Consider the following 20,732-nt stretch of genomic DNA (forward strand, 5'->3'; position numbering starts at 1 on the left):
TGTGTAAGGGCTTGTATAACATTGTGAAGCAGTTTGTAGTTGCTGTTTGTGATGTAACTGGATAGAGAGAATACGCTCTTCAGTTCGAAGACCAATTGTTGTGCTCTGTCTTCAATGACTCTGACACTGATGTGTTAAAACACCAATTTTCCTTCCTCCCCTTGATTTCACATCCTCTTTCTCTATAAATCTGCAGTATTTGTGTAAAGCCAAACTATTAGGGCCCAATTTGCTATAATTTTGCCAAAATTGGTGTTGTTTGTTGCCAGATTCATTATTTTTGCAAATTAGTTTATATTTTTGTCAAATTTGTTATTATTTACTTGCCAGATTTCGTCTATTTTTTGCCACCGTTGGAACCATTTTCTGCCAAAGCCATAGTTGTTCTTGTCAAATAAAGTGTAATTTTTTTTGTAAATTTGGTGTTATTTTTTGCCGAATTTGGTGTTATTTTTTGCCGAATTTGGTGTTATTTTTTGCCGAATTTGGTGTTATTTTTTTGCCGAATTTGGTGTTATTTTTTGCCGAATTTGGTGTTATTTTTTGCCGAATTTGGTGTTATTTTTTGCCGAATTTGGTGTTATTTTTTGCCGAATTTGGTGTTATTTTTTGCCGAATTTGGTGTTATTTTTTGCCGAATTTGGTGTTACCTGTCACAAAATTAGTTATTCTGACTGAACTTCTGTTGGTTATTTGATGTTAAGATTAAGTGTCTACATGTTATCACACTTCGATTGTGTAAATCTACTACAGTGGAAATTCAGTGAAACAATTATTGTGACAGTTTGTCACACATTACACTTGCTGTTGCTTTATTTGACAGAGCTATATTTTTGACCAGTTGATGTACATTATCTTCTCTTATGAAGATGGTAGCCAGTACTGAAACCAGTAGAGGATAAATAAAATTATGTAACTTTTGGCACAAAAAATAATTTTTTTCAAATATTTATCAACTGTAGATAACCACTGCAAGAAAGCTCGATGCAGTTCAGTTTGCCAAATTTGGTGTTGCTTATTTTGCCAAATTTGGTGTTGTTTCTTTTGCCAAATTGAGTGTTTTTGCCAAATTGAGTGTTTTTTTGCCAAATTGAGTGGTTTTTTGCCAAAATATGGATCTTTCTGCAGAACTTGCTGTTTTTTTTTTGCCAAATTCTGTGCTAATATTGGTGCTTTTTTAAATTTTCACATCATAGTTTCCGGGAAATGAACTACCAGTTGAAGATTATAAACGAACCTCAGCCTTGAGGAGATCTAAAGTCAAAAAGCAGTGTTAACACTCAATAACTATAAGTTACAAATATTAGTAAACTGCTGTCCTCTGATTTTCAACATTTTTGCACAGCAAAATTACAATTTTTGTGACATCTCGTAAAATTTGTTGAATTTGTGATATTTCATTATAAACTGCTAATTTCACACTATTGTTCTTATGAAATTTTCGTGTCCCTACCAACACTTCTTTACTGTAAATATGTGAATTTAAAGTTTAATTTTACCATTAAGTCTTTCAGTGTTCTTCATCACTGCTTGTTTCATGGATGTATAATGTTGACAGTTACTAGTTCATTAATTTTTTAAACCCATTTAGCGGGTTTAAGATTGAGAACCATTTTGCTTAATAGTCTTTTATTTATTTTTTGCACTACCACAGGTAACATCTTAGGGATAATACGAGATTACAGCCGACTTATAAGAGTATTCAGGTTGTTACGAAGACGGGGCTTAATAAGCGGATTCATTTCAATATACCCTATGCATAACCATCGGTGTATTTATATCAGTTCTGATGGTGGGCGTCTTTGTAGGTAAGTTTTAATTACTTTATTTTTCTGTCCGTTATTTGCTGGAAATAGTGCTAAACATGCTATATACTGGATTAATCTTCAACATTTCAGGCCATACATAATTGTCCATAAGGGTAAACCACTTGTAAAGCAGCAGCATATTCAAGAGCTTATACAGGGTCTGAGAATTTTTGAAGACTTCCTGAATGATGGTAGGTATAATGAAGTCACAGTGTAAAATACATTAAAATAAAATTATTATTGAGTTGTGATGATGCCGCAGCGTAATATTACATGTTCCTTTTATCAAAATGGTGATGACTGTGTTTCCCTACCCCTGTTATCAAGTGTCATGTGTAGTTGGTACCTACAGCTGCTACATATTTCAGAGACATGGCTAAAAAGAAGTGAGCATGTCATATTCTCGGTATACAACAAAATTCATATCAAGATATGAGTAGGGACATGCTGCATTTTTAATGTAACATGGAATGTACACTACTCACTTGTAGGATCATAGATTAGCCACTGTGCAGTATCAATTCCAGAAAGAATAAAAGCTCTAAAAATATACAGAAAGCATGCCTGTAAACCAAATATCATTTACTTGAATTGAATGCAGTCAAAAACTTAGCAGGTGGCTCAAGTACTGGAAGAGGAAGCAGTGGCAGCTCGTGCAATATTTTGACAATGTGCTACAGCATTACAAAAATAAACAGATTGTGTTTCATTATGTTGTCATGATAGGTGTGACTTAATATTTTTAGCTTTAACCAATGCACTAAGATCAAGTACATTGTTTATATTGCCACTAAATCTTTCTATTAATGTATCCTACCTCTGGCACTCCTGCTGTACCCCTCACATCACTGTTCCCAAATAACAAACATAGAAAGCGGAAAAGTGCATTGTCATCATTACATCCACAGGTCCTACCCTTTTTGTATGATTCTGACGGCTTTGGATGACAATTTAAGTGTGAAGTAGATATCCAAACTTCCACTTCTTTTATGAGATGACTTACTTGAGATGCTCGGTCAATCTTCCTTGCTGGATAGCCTGCTGCTGCAAACTCTCTACAAAGTTTCATTTGATTCAACTAACAATGTATATTTGAACTTAAGACATTTAACAGATCCCATTCTTCACATAAATATGTACTGTTTAGTAAGCCTCTCGTGTCTCCAAACGTCAGAAACAAACTAATTTACGTATAAGAGAAAGGTGGCTTAAACACCATGTCCAGTTTCAACATGAACCATAATACATGTCATCCTTTCAACAAGGCTAAGACAAAAGTATTTTTCAAGAGTGCCTTCTCAACTGTTCTCATTATTATAACAATGGTTACTGACACAATTAGCACATAATAACATAGAAGCTCCATGGTGCTTCTGTTCACTTTCACTAAAACTTCCATGGATCGTCAGACAAGTACTTGTCTTTGCTGTTCGATCGCCATGTCTACATTCTTCTCGCTACTGAATTTCAAACCTGCACATACACAAACATATGACGCGCAGTAGGTAGAATTCTATCATACCACACTCACTTCTAAAATATCATGTGTTCGAGATGGTAGAGGGCTGAGTGGTTCTAGAATTTACACCAAAATTCTCGAATCACTACATGCTTTCATACTAAATTTCCTTGTCTACTGGCTGTTTTAGCACTATCTATAGCCTTTTGACTTACAAGGGTAGTAAACATAACTATATTGATAATATTAATTATATATATATCTAAAAACAAATATGATGTGACTTACCAAACGAAAGCGCTGGCAGGTTGATAGACACACAAACAAACACAAACATACACACAACATTCAAGCTTTCGCAACCAACGGTTGCTTCATCAGGAAAGAGGGAAGGAGAGGGAAAGACGAAAGGATGTGGGTTTTAAGGGAGAGGGTAAGGAGTCATTCCAATCCCGGGAGCGGAAAGACTTACCTTAGGGGGAAAAAAGGACAGGTATACACTCGCGCGCGCGCACACACACACATCCAACCGCACATACACAGACACAAGCAGACGTTTGTAAAGACCTGTGTGGCGTACCCCCTAGTGATATATGCCTGTAAATCCTTACATTTGTCCTCTAGCCATCCCTGCTTAGCCATTTTGCACTTCCTGTCGACCTCATTTTTGAGACGTTTATATTCCTTTTGCCTGCTTCATTTACTGCATGTTTATATTTTCTCCTTTCATCAATTAAATTCAATCTCTCTTCTGTTGCCCAAGGCTTTCTACTAGCCCTTGTTTTTTTACCTACGTGATGCTGTACTGCCTTCACTATTTCATCTCTCAAAGCTACCCATTCTTCTTTTGCTGTATTTCTTTCCCCCGTTCGTGTCAATTGTTCCCTAATGCTCTCTCTGAAACTCTCTACAACCTATGGTTATTTCAGTTTATCCAGGCCACATCTCCTTAAATTTCCACCTTTATGCAGTTTCTTCAGTTTTAATCTACAGTTCATAACCAATAAATTGTTGTCAGTGTCCATGTCTGCCCCTGAAATGTCTTACAATTTAAAACCTGATACCTAAATCTCTGTATTACCTTTATACAATGTATCTGAAACCATCCAGTATCTCCAGGCCTCTTCCACATATACAATCTTCTTTCATGATTCTTAAACCAAGTGTTAGCTATGATTAAGTTATGCTCTGTGCAGAATTCTACCAGGCAACTTTCTCTTTCATTTCTTTCCCCCTTCCATATTCACATACTACTTTTTCTTCTCTCCCTTTTCCTACTATTGAATTCCAGTTCCCCATGAGTATTAAATTTTTGTCTCCCTTCACTATCTAAATAATTTCTTTCATCACATCATACATTTCTTCAATCACTTCATCATCTGAGGAGCTAATTGGCATATAAACTTGTACTGCTTTGGCAGGTGTGGGCTTTGTGGCTCTCTTGTGTGCAATAATGTGTTCACTATGCTGTTCGTATCAACTTACCCGTGCCCCTATTTTGTTTTTAATTCATTAATAAACCTACTCATGCATTAGCTCTATTTGATTTGGTATTTATAATCATGTATTCACCTGACCAGAAGTCTTGTTCCTCCTGCCATCGAACTTCACTAATTCCCACTATATCTAACTTTAACCTATCCATTTCTCTTTTCAAATTTTCTAATCTACCTGCCTGATGAAGGGATCTGACATTCCACACTCTGATTCTAAGAATGCCAGGCATGGCTAGATTACTTTTATTCAATACCTCAGGATACCATTTTGGTGATCATGTGGTGTATTATAAAAAGACTGCATTGGGCTTGTGACAGCAGCAGCATACTACGTGAACTGCCAACTAATACTGCAAACTGACTGCTTGAAGACATAGCTTCCGACTCATTTGATCTCCATGTAAATAAATTGATTGAAAAGTACCTTCCATTAAATAAAATATTGGGATAATTACAACAAATTTATTAGAAACATATGTAGAGCTACACTTACAAGTTACTTCTCTTCATAATGAAAAGGTGATGTTCAGAGAATTAGACTGATTAAGAAATTTGACACTAAAAGCAGTAAATGAGTTTTGCTATTTGAGCAGCAAAATAACTACTTGTGGCTGAAAGAGAGAGGTAATCATATGTAAACTGGCACTGGCAAGAAAAGCATTTCTGAAGTAGAGAAAGTTGTTTAGACAAATATAAATTTAAATGTTAGAAAGTCTTTCCTGAAAGTATTTGTCTGGAGCGTAGCCATGTATAGAAATGAAATATGGACGATAAACAGTTTGGACAAGGAGAGAATAGAGGCATTTGAAATGTGGTGCTACAGAAGATTGCTGATGATAAGAGGGGTAGGTTGCGTAACTAGGGAGGAGATACTGAGTAAAATTGGGGCGGCAAATTTGTGGCACGGCTTGACGTAAAAAGAGATTAGTTGATAGGACACATTTTGAGACATTAAGGGATCATAATTTACTATTGGAGGGAAATGTGGGGGGATGAAAATGATAGAGGGAGATCCAGAAGGGAATACAGTAAGCAGATTCGTAAGGATGTAAGATGCAATAGCTATTCAGAGATAAAGATGGAGAGTTACATCAAACCAGCCTTTGGACTGAAGACCACAACAGCATCATCATCATCATCATCAACAACAACAACAACAACAATAGCAGCAACAACACAACTATTTCACAAATATTACCACCTAAGATTATAGCCAGCTCATGACAACATCTGGAGGTTCTTAGAAGGAGTCAGTGTCAGAAGGCAAGCCACTAACCTGCATGAAGACGTTGAAATCACATGGAAACAAATCCTGGCTGATACAGCAATTCTTGTGTTCTGGAAATAATTTATTATGCAGCACAGTCACAACAATTTCAATATAAAATTACCAGTTTTGGTCACCACTGGCCATCTTGAAATCATAAGACAGATGCCATGGTTCACTGCAGAAACTACTTTGTTAATGTGAACCATGGCACCTGTCTTACTATCTGAAGACAGCCAGTAATCACCAAAACTAGTTATTTAATATTGAAATTGTTGTGAACATGGCAGACAGTGTTTGTGTTCACAGGAACGAGGGTGCCCATGTGATAATTTGTAGGGGGGGGGGATGGGGGGGGGGGCAGGGGAGCCAAAATGTGGGGTTAGATGTGGTGATATGGATTACACCCCCCCCCTCTCTCCTCCCCCCTCTCCCTCCCCCCTCTCTCTCCCTCCTCCTCCTCCTCCTCCTCCCCCCCCCCTCTCCCTGTCATATATTGTGGTTCTGCCTGTATGTACAGGCTAATCTTGGGAGCTACAGTAGGGATTTTGATAGCGTTTTCTTTGATAGTTAGAGTGATAAACAAGGCAGGTTTGTGTAGACTAATTTATAAATACTTGGTGTAAATGGTGAATTAAAATCCAGTGAGCTGTGAAAATGATGCCATCACCATCCAGTGGAAGTCCTTACAAGTACAGCTCTATGTAGCGCAACATAGCGTTGTCATAACTGACAACAAGCTTATGATGCTGAACACTTTCTGTTAGTACATCAACAGAAGCCAAACATTTGCACACATTCACTCAATGTGGATGTTACTTAACATATTCAGGTATATTGTTTTAGAACACTTTGAAATTATACATAAGCATGTATTCGTGAGTTTCTTAGAATATGGCATGAGATCCAGAAATTACCTGCTGATGACTACTACAGATTTTGAAAGACTTCTGCAAGTGGTTAGGGACACACACACACACACACACACACACACACACACACACAAAAGATGATAATTCTGGACCACCAATGTCTGCTTCCCTCAGATAAACAATCACATATAATTTTTACTACAAATTCTGCGGCACCATCTCCCATTCGAAGAGAAATTGTGATGAATAAGGAATGAAAAAAGGGGGAATAAGAACAAACCCATCCACTGTGTAGGCATAAACCATATTCACAGTGACTGAAGTCAAGGATGAGTTTCCTTAGAACATCAGAGGTATATACTATCATTGCTGAAAATGCTAGGGTACAACTTTGGAGGGATAAGACTTCCCTCCCCTCTGATTGGAAAAGAGTTTCTGAAATTCTGCCTCCAGGACATGAGGAGGAATGGATGACCTAGAAATCTTTGAATAGGCTGAGGTCAGGAGTGGGTAGATCAAGGATTAATCTTGCAAGATGGGTTTACAGTATAGTAAGTGTGAGTGTGAAGAAGTGTAGACTGTTCAGCACATGCTTCAGTGTCAACTGTGTCCAGCCTCCTGTATTGCAGAAAACCACCATCAAGTGACAGAAAATTGACTGGGAGTGGCCAAAATTTGGTCAAAGACTATATGATATGTTAACTATGCACTTATGTATGTTGCTGATGTGAGAATAAATAAATACATAAATATAAACTTTGAAATATCATAATGGTAATGACTTCACTGTCATCGTGCAATGTGAGACAGTAAAATGCAGAAGAATCAGATATTTTCATTGAATAGTTTCCCTGCAATCATTTGAGAATAATTACAGAGTGAAAAATCTGCAGTTCTCCATTTTTTATGCAAACAGTAAAACATTTTTCAAAACATTATTTCAATAGAGGATCCAACTTTGCTTCAATTGCATGCACTTACCTGGCACTGTTGTTTGAATTTTATACAGAAATCTACATAGTGGCTTGTAAGCAAATTTAATGCCATGCCAGACAAGTTGTCTGACTGTAGATACTTACAATTAGTACTGTCCATGCGAATCTAGTTTGGGTTGCTAGTTTTTAATATTCTGGAAGACAAATGTTAACTTCTAATAGTCATAAAAGAGTTCCAGTTATATCCCTGTTAAAAACTTTGTCCTTTTACTGAAATATTAGGCCATGGTACTCATATGCTATAAAGAATAACAATGTGTTATTTTAACAATTTTATTGAAATCATTGAATATTTACAACACGAATGGAGGAGGAAAGTCCTTGTACTTTAATACAGCAAACAAACTGAAAATGCACACCTCAAAAGTTTTTATGTTAGTACTGATATAAAAAGCACAGGTTACTTTATGGATTTGACACTAATATTTATCTGAAAAAGCAAAATGTAAATATCTTTTATTTTTCCCGACCAAGTCAATCACTTTATCCTGAAAACTCGGGTTTTTCGACCTTTTCCTGTGGATCCTAAGAAGACACAAACCTGACGGACTGTCAATGCCAGTTGTACTTCTGAGCCACATCTTCACTCTACACAGTGTGCTGAAGGGACACTTTATGGTGTAAGTTGTGGGGAGGGGGGGGGGGAAGTTTCTTCCTTTCTACTGTATTAAGCTTCCCAGATACTTGAGACTCTCTACCTTCCTCACTCATTCCCCAGCAATTGTTATTCCAGTTGTGACACTTATTCTTCATTATTATGATCGTAATTTTTCACTTACTTGGACAAATTTCGTCCGTATCAGTGTATTCATTGCTATATATTCCATTGCTCCTGTACTTCCTCCTTGTTTCCACAAATTATCTGCAAATAACATTGAAAGTAAGTTCCAGCCAGTAATCCTGTCTCCTAATTTTATAGTTTATTGAAAGAGGTAAGTTGTTGTTAAAATGTCTAGCAGAGTTTGTACAGTGAACTGAAGGCCACATTTTCTACTCTTTATTCATAGACATGTATTCAAATAAAACCAATACCAGTTGTTTAAGGCCTAGTTGTTTAAGGCCCATGCAGAAGATTTAAGTGAAACAGTACATAAATGTATTTAAAGGAATGGCAGATTAGATCTTGCTGCACATAACTAATGGTTGTCTTGAAACAATATAGTTCTCAAGTGTAATTATGTACTAGGCTTGTGTTAATGTATTTGTTTCCTGAACCAGTATAACTTTATTCATTTATGCTTTTGAAGGTCTTGTGGAGTTTCTTGATGTGAATGAGGAGAATGATAGTCACATTGCATTGTCTGAAGCTACCATTGATCCTCGACTCACAACCCATCTCGAGATTGAACCATTTACTTTGTTGGGTGTTTGTGCTGGACTTGTTCCTTATCCACACCACAACCAAAGTCCAAGAAATACATACCAGTGTGCTATGGGGAAGCAAGCCATGGGTATGTATAAAACTTCTTGCAAGGTTTTTATTTTTAATATTGCAAATAAATAACATTTATGCATTTATAAAATGGAAAAACTTATACAAGCCACTCTTAAGGGTCCTTGGATTCTGGAGAGACATTGGAACTTGCAAGGCAATACTGAACCTCCAACTTACTTTAGAAGATAGACTGAAGACAAACCTACATTTATATAGACTGAAGACAAACCTACATTTATAGATTTAGATAAAGCTGTTGACCATGTTGACTAGAATACAATCCTTGAAAATCTGAAGCTATCAGGGGTAAAATGCAGGGAGTAATATAAGAATCAAAGGGTATGAAAGGGAGGCAGTAGCTGAGACGGGAAAGAGATGGGGCTGTAGCCTACCCCAGTATTATTCAGTCTGTACATTAACAAGCAGCAAAGAAAGAAAACCAAGGAGGATAAAAAACAAAAAGACTTTATGACTTGCAAATGACATGGTAATTCTGTCAGACAGAGGAAGGACTTCAGAAATCAGTTGAATAAAGTGGATAGTATTTTGAAAGAGGTTATAAGATGAATATCGACAACAGTAAAACTAAGGTAATGGAATGTATTCTAATTAAATCAGAAGTGCTGGTTGGGGTATCATTATAGATAATGGATACTAAAAGTAGCAGATGGGTTTTCTTTCTGAGCAAAATAACTAATTATGGCTGAAGTAGAGTAAAATACAGACTGGCCCAAGCAAGAAAAGCATTTCTGCAAAAGAGAAGTTTGTTAAGATTGAATATTAATTTAAGTGTTAGGAGGTATTGTTGTACAGAAGTGAAACATGGGTGATAAACATTTCAACAGGAACAGAATAGAAGCTATGGTCAGTTTGGATAACTGAGGAGGAAGGACTGACTTAAAATGGGGGGAAAAGAAATTTATGGCAGAATTTGATTAAAGGAAGTACTTGGTTGACAGGACAGATCGTGAGTCATCAAGTTGTCAATTTGGTAATGGAGTGAGAGCTGGAGAGTAAAAATTGGAGAGAGAACAAGGCTCGAGTAAGGTAACCAGGTTCAAAACAGGTGTAGCTTTCAGTATCTTTGCAAAGATGAAGAGGCACGCATAGAATAGGCTAACATAGAGAGCTGCATCAAACCAATCTTTGGGCTGAAGGCCACAACAACACAGTGAACTTGAACTACAAGAAAATTGTGGAGGTTGTTCAGTGACATTTTCTGAGTATTTTAGTGCAAAAGATTCATTGTCACCAGTGACTCATTACAGAGTAACTGCATTTAGTTTTGAGAACAATAGACTGGTCATGGTGGTCCTGTTCATGGCCAGCTTAGTCATCACACTTGTTACCAATGAACTACTTCTGTGGGAATGTTAGGATCCTAGGTGATGAGGCCTCTCTGGATCCTCACTTGGATCTGATTGCTAGGACTTTTGCAGTATGCAGTATGCCAAACTCCTGTTATTGTTGAGCATGTAAGACAGTCAACATTGTGTCACTGTACACATTGCTGCGATCATGGTGATCGACAGTTTGAACAGTACTTATAATAGAACATCCTGCATTTTTTAATATGTTGTATACTGATGGAACAAATTGAACTCATTGTAATAAAAGTGTTTGTTTTGTTAGAGGTTTTTTCATTACTTTGTTTTTCGTATTGTATATTTTGGTGATTGCATGATTACAGGCTTTTTCCACTTGTATACTTATGGAACAAATTGAACTCATTGCAATAAAAGTGTTTGTTTTGTCTGAGGTTTTTGCATTACTTTGCTTTTCGTATAGTATATTTTGGTGATTGCATGATTACAGGCTTTTTCCACGGTTGTGAAGACATTTCCAGAGAAACAAAGGTAACTGGGTAACAAACCAAATAAATCATAATTACATTATTACTCTGTTAGAGGCCTCTGTAGGCCACAGGTCTCCTATACCATAGAACCCCGGAATAAGCACCAAAATTTTGTCAGTGGAATTTGGGTTCACACTGTGTAAATAGGAACAGGAAAAATTCATGAAAATGATTGGTTTTTAATAAAACAACACAAAATTTTTGATTTTTATGACTCATAGTGAAATTTGTCAATTTCTAGTATAAAAATGTTATAGATCTGAGACGACAGTTTAATGATATTTGTAACTGATAGTTGCTGCACATTGACATTACATTTTCCTTTCTTTCTTTCTTGAAGATGAGGTTCATACATAATCTTAAAATGACGGTTCATTTCCTACATAATGACGTATGAAGTGATGTGAAAAGTAGCACTGAAATAGGAAAAAAATAACAATTGAATTAGTAAGAAATAGCACCAAAATTGGCAAATAAATAACACTGAACTTGAGATAAATCACTGAACCTGGCAAGAAGTAACACAAAATTTGATAAGATATAAAACCAAATTTGGCAAAAAAATAAGGCTGTATTTGGGAAAAGAATAGCACCATATTTGGAAAAAAATAACCCTAATGTTGACAAAAATAACACTAAATTTGGAGAAAAGTAACACCTAATTTGGTAAAAAGTAACACAAAATTTGGCAAAAGTAATTGGAAATTTGGCAAAAAAAGGAAACTCAGAATTTGGTAACAAAAAAAACTTTTTATTTTGCAAAAAGAACAAAGAAGTCAACAAAAATAACATAAAAATTGGCAAAAAAACAAAATTCACAACAAATAGCACAGAAATATACAAAAAATAGCACCAAAATTCGCAAAAAATAGCACCAAAATTTGCAAAAAAAAAGGGATTGAAATTTGAAAAAATGGGACTTAAACTTGCAAAAAAATTGCACCAAAATATCACTGAAATTTGCAGAAAATAGCACTGAAATTGAAAGAAAAAGAGCATCAAAACTGGAGACAAATAACACTGAAACTGGAGACAAATAACATGGGGAGGGGGGGGGGGGGGGAGAAAAAATGCCAAAAGAGACAAAATAAAATAACATAGAATTTGGCAACAAAATGGCACTTAGTGTGGCAAAAAACCACTAAATTGAGTGAAAAATAACACCAAACTTGGCCACAAAATAAAATGATTTTTTTCTTGTCCCTGTAATATAAGTGTGCCTTTATGTACAGGTATGCGACCAGTCCAAGTGTAATTTCTTATACGCTTTTTTTGGTGTTTACAATTAGTGGTGGCATACATGCTGTAGTATGATCATTGCTTCATTAGAGGTTCCCTCCCCTCCCATCCCCACCCCCACCTTGCCTCCCCCCTCCCCTCCCAAACTGCAGATACAGAATCAGCCCCTGATGTGTTCAGTGTCTATAGAAGTAGGAATCATTGGGAAAGAATCACACACTGCCTGCCGGCAGCCACCAAGGACGTTCAGTCCATGCTGCTTGCTCTATCTTTTGTTGGCCCTTAGATAGCTAGGACATACTTTATTCCTTATTCCTACGTGGACTTAGGTCCCCACACACATTAAACTTATTCGTCTCATCCTGGCATCAACCTGCGGTAACCTACTGTCCCCTCACCCTCCATTCTCTTTGTTGTGATTGTCTGCAACTCAACGTGTCATTTTTACTGCGAGTAGCAGTAATATCTTAATATTGTTGATATCCAACCTGGACTTTCCATTGTTTATTAGGTCCTTAAAGTTACTCTTCTAATGTGATGACCTCTTGGTCTCATCAAGACTGACTGACTACATAACAGATTTTTCTGGGTGCACCTAATTGTATTTCTTGAAGGAATAAACCATTATTTATCAAATGAAAATTTCTCTTTCTCCTTTAATGCTCTCAGAGGTTGCTCACACCTAGTCTGTCCTGATTGGGCACACACTATGCGCCTGTACACTTACAACCATTATCATAACATGTATTGTGGTAGTAATGTATTTGAGAGTACAAAATTTTTCTTTTTACATTATTTAATTAGTATAGTTTTAAGAATAAGCATAGTTTTAAGAATAAATGTGACCTAATCCAACGATCTTTTTCACAGGTACAATTGGTTATAACCAACGAAATCGGATAGATACGTTGCTGTATAATTTGGTATACCCACAGGCGCCTATGGTGAAGTCTCATACAATTGAACTGACAAACTTTGATAAAATTCCAGCGGGACAAAATGCAATTGTAGCTGTTATGAGCTACAGTGGTTATGACATTGAGGATGCCCTAATAATAAATAAAGCATCCATCGATAGAGGTACAGTAAGTGAATCTCATTTGTTGGTCATATTTAATTAAATTGTACCAAGGAGTTTACTTAATACTTTGAGACTCACTTGAATATTCACAAACTATTATGATGTAACTGTGTAAATGTAACCCTCCTCCCCCAAGTTGTTCCAGAAGGGGTTGGGATACATTCACATAATTCAGTATTACAAATTGTTTGATTATCCTGTGTGTCACTTGTAAACTTCAGTTATACATTTACATTTATATTTCAAAGAAACCCATTTTAACTAATAGCAAAATTTTCCAAAAGAATTAACCGCAAATTACAGTGTAGAGGATTGTTTTACTCTCTGCACACTGCTTAACTAACTCGTATTTCCTATAATGGCCAAAACTGTTTCACATAATACTTATCAAAATTTTACGTTCGTAGGTTACGGACGATGCCTTGTTTACCGAAATGCTAAATGTACTCTTAAACGTTATGCAAATCAGACGTATGACCGTATTTTGGGTCCCCTGGTTGACCCAGAAACAAAGAAACCAGCATGGCAACATACTTGTTTAGATGCTGATGGCATTGCTTCACCAGGAGAAAAAGTGGAAAACAGACAGGTATGTGAATACTATCTCAAAAAAGTGTACATTGTGATTCTGATTCAGTATGTATGTCACAGGTTCAGCTAGTTGCTATTCTTCATCGTGTTTTATGTGGTCTTTAAAAAAGCATTTTTGTGACGTATGTCAGGAAGACGTAACAATAAGTGACAAAAAGGGAAATGCAGTGTGTATATATGAGGAAATTTCATGTGGATTGTTCATAGACATGAACTGCTAAAAGTTTTTACTGATCTTTTTGGAGACCATCAGCTCTTTCATGACACAGTAGTCGCATCACTTGTCACATCCAGCTGCACTGACAACTTGATAGATCTTTTGTTGCTTAACAAACCCTTTTCATGCATTCATCTATATGTGAGGCATAATCGCTGTCTTTACTTTTCCTCACTCATCACATGTTTGTTGTTTATTCAACTGTATCTACTACAGGCCTGTCTGACACCTAATTACTTAGGAAACCTTGAATGGTTACCCATTGTCTATAAAATTTGTACCTGCCGTCGATTTACTACTCTGTCTCTTTCTGCCTGTTAAATTCTTTCTCCAAACATGTGTCAGTTGTACGAGAAATCGTACTACCACCTTCCTTTTTCTTTGTCCTCAATAAATTTCTTTGATACTATTTTGCAATTTTATGTTTATACTGAGATGATGCTGTAGCATGTGGGCCGTAACAATTACCTAAGTTTTGTTAATCATGGTCTGCTATTGTTTTAATAAAGGACAGTATTAGCCATGATCTAAATACCGTGAACTTATTATCGTGCCACATACACTCTTGTTAATTTTTTGGTTAATGAGCACTCTTAGCATAAATTGCCCCCTCCCCCTCAAAGAATGAAAGAAAGAAAATTATTTCAGTGGTGTTTGCACTTCCATTTCTTCGACACTGCATTACACGGTTATGGACATATACCAAGCAACTCAAAGTAAACACAGTGAGCAAAGTGTCACAGTGGTAAGACACTGAACTGTAATTTGGGAAACAGAAGTTTAAACCCTTGTCTGACTACTATGACAATTTTTCCGTGGTTTCTAAACATCGCTTAAAGCAAATGCCAGAATGGTTCCTGTGTTTTCTCAACATTGTTTAAAGCAAATTACAGAATACTTCCTTTAAAGAAGACAGAGTCAAATACCTTCACCAATACTAGTATTTGTCCAGTTGTAATGATATCATTAACAGGACACTAAATGACGGTTTCCCTGCCTTACTTCAAAGAATACTCTTGGGGGCAAAAATGCTATAGCAATGTATTGGGGTTTTCATCTAAAGCTAGTCTCTTCACTAACATAGATTTTAGATGTTGTTATGCAGAGATTAGTCTCTGACTGCATAGCACATGAAGTTTTGGAAGTATTATACCACTGGTATTTCATTGTATGTTTAAAGCTTGCTCTACAGTTTGAAACATTTTGTGAGTGCAATTTCAAAACTATAACTTTAGGTGATTATTTTACAACTACAGTCATATTTTACTTCACATTTAACTCTTGACTCCTTTAAGCATTTTGTATCATTTTCTTTTCAGTATCACTTAGTAGCCAATGCTGTTTCTCTCTTTTAGTGTCTTGTGAATAAGTCAATGCCAACAGTGACACTTAATCCAGTTAACACTGGGCAAGAGCAAGCTACAGAATACCGTGATGTTCCAATTAGTTATAAGGGTGCAGAGCCATCATATATTGAGAAAGTAATGGTTTCATCTAATAACGAAGAAGATTTCTTAATTAAAGTTTTGCTCAGACAAACAAGACGACCTGAAATTGGTGACAAGTTCAGTAGCCGACATGGACAAAAGGGAGTAGTTGGTAAGATTACTTTCATTTTGCAGACTTTTGTATTATGCCATGTTGTGTAAGATAAAGTTGAAATTAAATTTCATTGCAGTATTTATTAGTGTGTTGGAAAACAATGTTTAATAATGATATATATTTATATAGTGTGGTGTGAAGAAAAATGTTTAAAACCTACTGTTATCTTTTAGATTCATGAGATTACATTTTAGCCTCAAGTTTTGACACTCTCTGCTGAATGTTTAACGTGTTTTATGATTTGGCCACTTGTAGCGCTAGTGACACCTTCACTCACTTTGCATTGGACAAATGTTTATATAATTTAAAAAGAGTACCAATTATGTTTTCCTTCTAGCTGAGCAAAATGTGTCTGAGAGTCTTTCACCATTATCAAGTGCAGTTATTTACTTACATGTTTTTTGTGATGTGGCACAAACAAACTATGTGATAATTTGTGTGTGTGTGTGTGTGTGTGTGTGTGTGTGTGTGTGTCTTTCTACATTTTGATGCCTGTGATGTACATATGTCATACATAAAGTACAAAAAATGCAATGGAGGTATTCTACACATAACTTGTACAGCCTGTAATGTTATTTCCCACATTTTACATTTTCCCACAATTGTACACTATTTTTTGTAGTCCCTTGAAAAGAGTAAAAGCAACATTTTACGGTATTAGGATTTAAGATACATCAAAAGAAAGAACTAAAGCAAAAGTTAAATCTTTTTAAGACAAAAGCACATAAGATCGAAGTGCATAAAGAATACATGGAGGCAAACAGAAGATTGAAAATACGGATAAGATGAGATAAAAGGAAATGGATAGATGAGCAGGCACAGTTAACAGAAGAAACAGCAAGCCATGGAAATATAAAGGAGCTGTACGATATCACCAAATGACTCTCAGTGAAGAACTTTAGACTTGAAGGACAAGTTAAGAACAAGGATCAGGTGATGATTACAGACAGGCACAGCTACATAGATGGGGGGAGCATTTCAAGGAGTTGTTAAATTATAAAGACAACCAAGAGGAACAGGTAAGAGATTCTCCAGAGGAAGTCAAAGCAGATCAACATATAAATGTGCAGTATCCCACAATACTCGAAATTAGGGGGGCTTTAAGAAACGTAAAAAAACGCAAAGGCTCCAAGTGTGGACAAAACAGCACTGGAGCTGTTAAAAGCCAATATTTTAAGCACAGATGAAATCCTCCACCCCTTTCTGAAGCGTATTTGGCTTGAAGAGAAATCCCCGAGTGAGTAAAAAGGGGCTTGTTGGTAAAGTGCCCCTTTATTATTAAATAAAATAAAATGCATTGCAGCAGGAGACTGAATTCTAACATTGCATGTTTTTCCCTTAAGGATACGGGGTACTTTTCTGGCTCAATATTATGTAAAAATCAACACCTATTTCTTTCAGGCACTGTTTAAAATGAATATGATTTACAAACTTTTTGTTGGTATCAGGTAATGCAGCACATTTTCTAAACAAATTAGAAGTATTTTGAATATTTTTGAACCTACTTAGAGTTATTAAAAAAAATTACAAAGAAACTGATGCAGTTTTTATCCAAAATGGTTCCTCTAATTGAGGTTCCTTTTACTCCAATGTTATACATTTGAAGGAGAGCAAATATTTACCAGATATGCGTCACATGATGGCTGTGGTATTAGACCAATTTAATTCCACCAATTATGTATATTACAAGGATAAAAAATATCACATCTTACATTTTAATTATAATTTCGTTCCTAATAAAAATGTTACTTTTTCTATAATTTAGTTGGTTCTGCAATAAAGCTTCGGTCTACTACATTGTTGTTGTTGTTGTTGTTGTTGTTTTGGTCTTCAGTCCTGAGACTGGTTTGATGCAGCTCTCCATGCTACTCTATCTTGTTCAAGCTTCTTCATCTCTCAGTACTTACTGCAACCTACATCCTTCTGAATCTGCTTAGTGTATTCATCTCTTGGTCTCCCTCTACAATTTTTACGCTCCACGCTGCTCTTCAATGCTAAATTTGTGATCCCCTGATGCCTCAGAACATTTCCTACCGACCGGTCCCTTCTTCTTGTCAAGCTGTGCCACAAACTCCTCCCCAATTCTATTCAATACCTCCTCATTAGTTATGTGATCTACCCATTAAATCTTCAGCATTTTTCTGTAGCACCACATTTTGAAAGCTTCTATTCTCTTCTTGTCCAAACTATTTATCGTCCATGTTTCACTTCCATACATGGCTACACTCCATACAAATACTTTCAGAAACGACTTCCTGACACTTAAATCTGTACTCGATGTTAACAAATTTCTCTTCTTCAGAAACGCTTTCCTTGCCATTGCCAGTCTACATTTTATATCCTCTCTACTTCGACCATCATCAGTTATTTTGCTCCCCAAATAGCAAAATTTCTTCACTACTTTAAGTGTCTCATTTCATAAGTATGGACTATTGCAAGTTACAGAAAAAATTAGAGCAATGCTTTATAAACTTAAAGAAATATTTGAACCTGAATTCTGAAAAACACGACTTGTGGGAAATTGCGAATGAAGATATGAATACAACTAACTGTGCCTCAGAACGTTCCTGAAGCATACTCTTCATCCTGCAGCATTTCTTCATCTTCAAGCTTCCTCTTGGCACTCCTTTTGCAGTTCTTGCTTCTTTGGCAACTTGAAGAGCAAATCTTTCAGATTCATGCAGCTGTTGTCCGTCACATGCAAGCAAATGATCTTCCGTAGTAGAGCCACATTTTATGCCTAAATTTGTCAGGACTTCCAACCTTCCCATCACTCCATCATTGAAACATATCACTACATATCACTCCATCATTGAAACATATCACTGCATCTAGTACACTAACTTTTAATGTATTTAGTCTCACAAAAACATTCTTGGATAATCTTTCCCGTATGCAATGGTTGAAACATTCATTTGTATTCTGAGTGCCCCCATGAAGACATTTACTAAGCAAAACTGGGTCACCCATGACTCTAAAAATTGGTTTTATTTCATTCATAACAGGCTCAGGAAGAGAATGCTTATGATGGTATATTTGACCACTTCCTTTTGCTTTTTGGTAACCACACCAAGAATCTGCTCCTTTAGGGCAAATTCCATGAACAGGGTGGTCATCTGTGGACAACGTATGAAAGTAGATGTCCCATATAGCTTTTCTCATTGCTGTAACATCATTCAGAGGTGTAGTTCATCTAATAGCCAGTCCATAATAACTCTGAAGAAGGTCTATTTCAGTTTCTATCAATCTGCCTCGGCCAGACAGAGATTTTCCATCAGATACCAACTTTCCTTTCATTTCTCTTCGTACCTTCCTCAATCTAGCACCCATCCTCTTTTGCACATGTCCACAACACTCCAGTTTTTTTACCAAAGGTATCACCATAAACATTGAACTCATTAATTTTATTGAAAGCTTTAGAGTATCCATCATCGAAGTACTTATACTTGTAGAGCTCCATCACACTCTGTACCTCCACTGTACCATCATAATTCTTAGAGCACCGATGTTCAATATGCCCTTCAGTGTTACCATGGCAAGTGTGGCAGTACTTAGATAAGCACTCAACATCAACAACTTTTCCATTCTCCAGAGAAGTAGCACATACAACACCATTCAAGGAATGATAGCCTTGATGTTGTCATGTCCCATCAAGTGCAACAGCACTGCCCCAGGTTCCACTAATATTTACAGTTTCTTCTACTGCAAGTTTCATAGATGCCTTAGACACAGCCGTCAAGACACCTAAAGGTATTTTTATGTACTTGCTGAATCTACTGGGAGGAGGAGGAGGAGGAGGAGGAGGAAGAGGAAGGTCCATCAAACCACAAAACGTTCAAGCAGACTTTTTTCCTTTTCCTGTTGCACGCATTGCCTACACTAAACTTCAGATTCACATCATATGAATTATGCAAATCACCAGAAGGCATGCCATATGGGAATTACTTCCCTAACGAATTGATACATAGGTTACTTTCAACAGTGTGGCTCACTTTGTTTGTGAACTGGTTACCACAGAATTTCCTTTTATTGAATTTCTTGATGTGTGGCATAGTTCATATTTATTGCACACTAAAGGATATGTACTTCCACAAATATATGTAGCACTTGGGCAACAAACATTCAGTAACATGTGAATAGACTGCTTCAGCAAAACAAAAGTAACTACTAGCAAAAATAATCATTTACAGACACTAGAAACCTGCACTGTTACCCACATATAGGCTACACTGTATCATACATATAATCGCTGGAAATAGAAAGTTCACAGTTCTTTTCGAAATAATACTGGTTTCTGCAACAGAAATGAAGGGAGCTTGGCAGCATACATGACGGTAACTTTAAAATTTGATGTCATTTTTCATTTCAAACTCCATAATGTATATATCAATGTAATCAGGAAAGACTATAGAATTTAATAAAGCCATAAAAAATTTTCTATTTTTCCACCATTTATAAATACCCTTTATCCCTAACTGTGTGTGTTTAGTCATTTCATAGTCCATGATTGCATGCATATTTTAAGATTTAATTGTGCATGGAATTGCTGGCTTCAGTTATCATAGTATTACGAAAGCATAAATAGAGTTTGGATGAAAGGGGGAGGGAAGGATGCAAAGTGCAGTCGGCCTGGACAGAATCGTGCAACATACAGAATTTTTTTTAGAAACAATCGAAATATAGAATGCGTTGTCATCCCATACCCTTTCCATTCTCCTGACTATCCCACATCGGGAATTCTTAAAGAAATGCAACCATTGCCATTTGGGCAATATTTTTGTTGATCAACACGATTTTTGGGTGACAGACAAATCC

At 36.3% G+C, this 20,732-nt stretch overlaps 1 protein-coding gene across 2 annotated transcripts in view; it reads left to right on the forward strand.

Annotated features, from left to right (window-relative positions):
* Nucleotides 1-20,732, forward strand: part of LOC126100625 (DNA-directed RNA polymerase III subunit RPC2) — a 178,484-nt gene that overhangs the window by 129,986 nt on the left and 27,766 nt on the right. For both annotated transcript variants that reach the window (XM_049911251.1, XM_049911252.1), the window contains exons 12-17: nucleotides 1,655-1,808; nucleotides 1,899-1,999; nucleotides 9,145-9,348; nucleotides 13,297-13,506; nucleotides 13,915-14,096; nucleotides 15,671-15,914. In XM_049911251.1, the coding sequence (XP_049767208.1) occupies nucleotides 1,655-1,808; nucleotides 1,899-1,999; nucleotides 9,145-9,348; nucleotides 13,297-13,506; nucleotides 13,915-14,096; nucleotides 15,671-15,914 (1,095 nt within the window). The remainder of the gene's footprint in view (nucleotides 1-1,654; nucleotides 1,809-1,898; nucleotides 2,000-9,144; nucleotides 9,349-13,296; nucleotides 13,507-13,914; nucleotides 14,097-15,670; nucleotides 15,915-20,732) is intronic.

The sequence above is a fragment of the Schistocerca cancellata genome, chromosome 9, assembly GCF_023864275.1.
Source record: "Schistocerca cancellata isolate TAMUIC-IGC-003103 chromosome 9, iqSchCanc2.1, whole genome shotgun sequence".
Taxonomy (NCBI): Eukaryota; Metazoa; Arthropoda; class Insecta; order Orthoptera; family Acrididae; genus Schistocerca; species Schistocerca cancellata.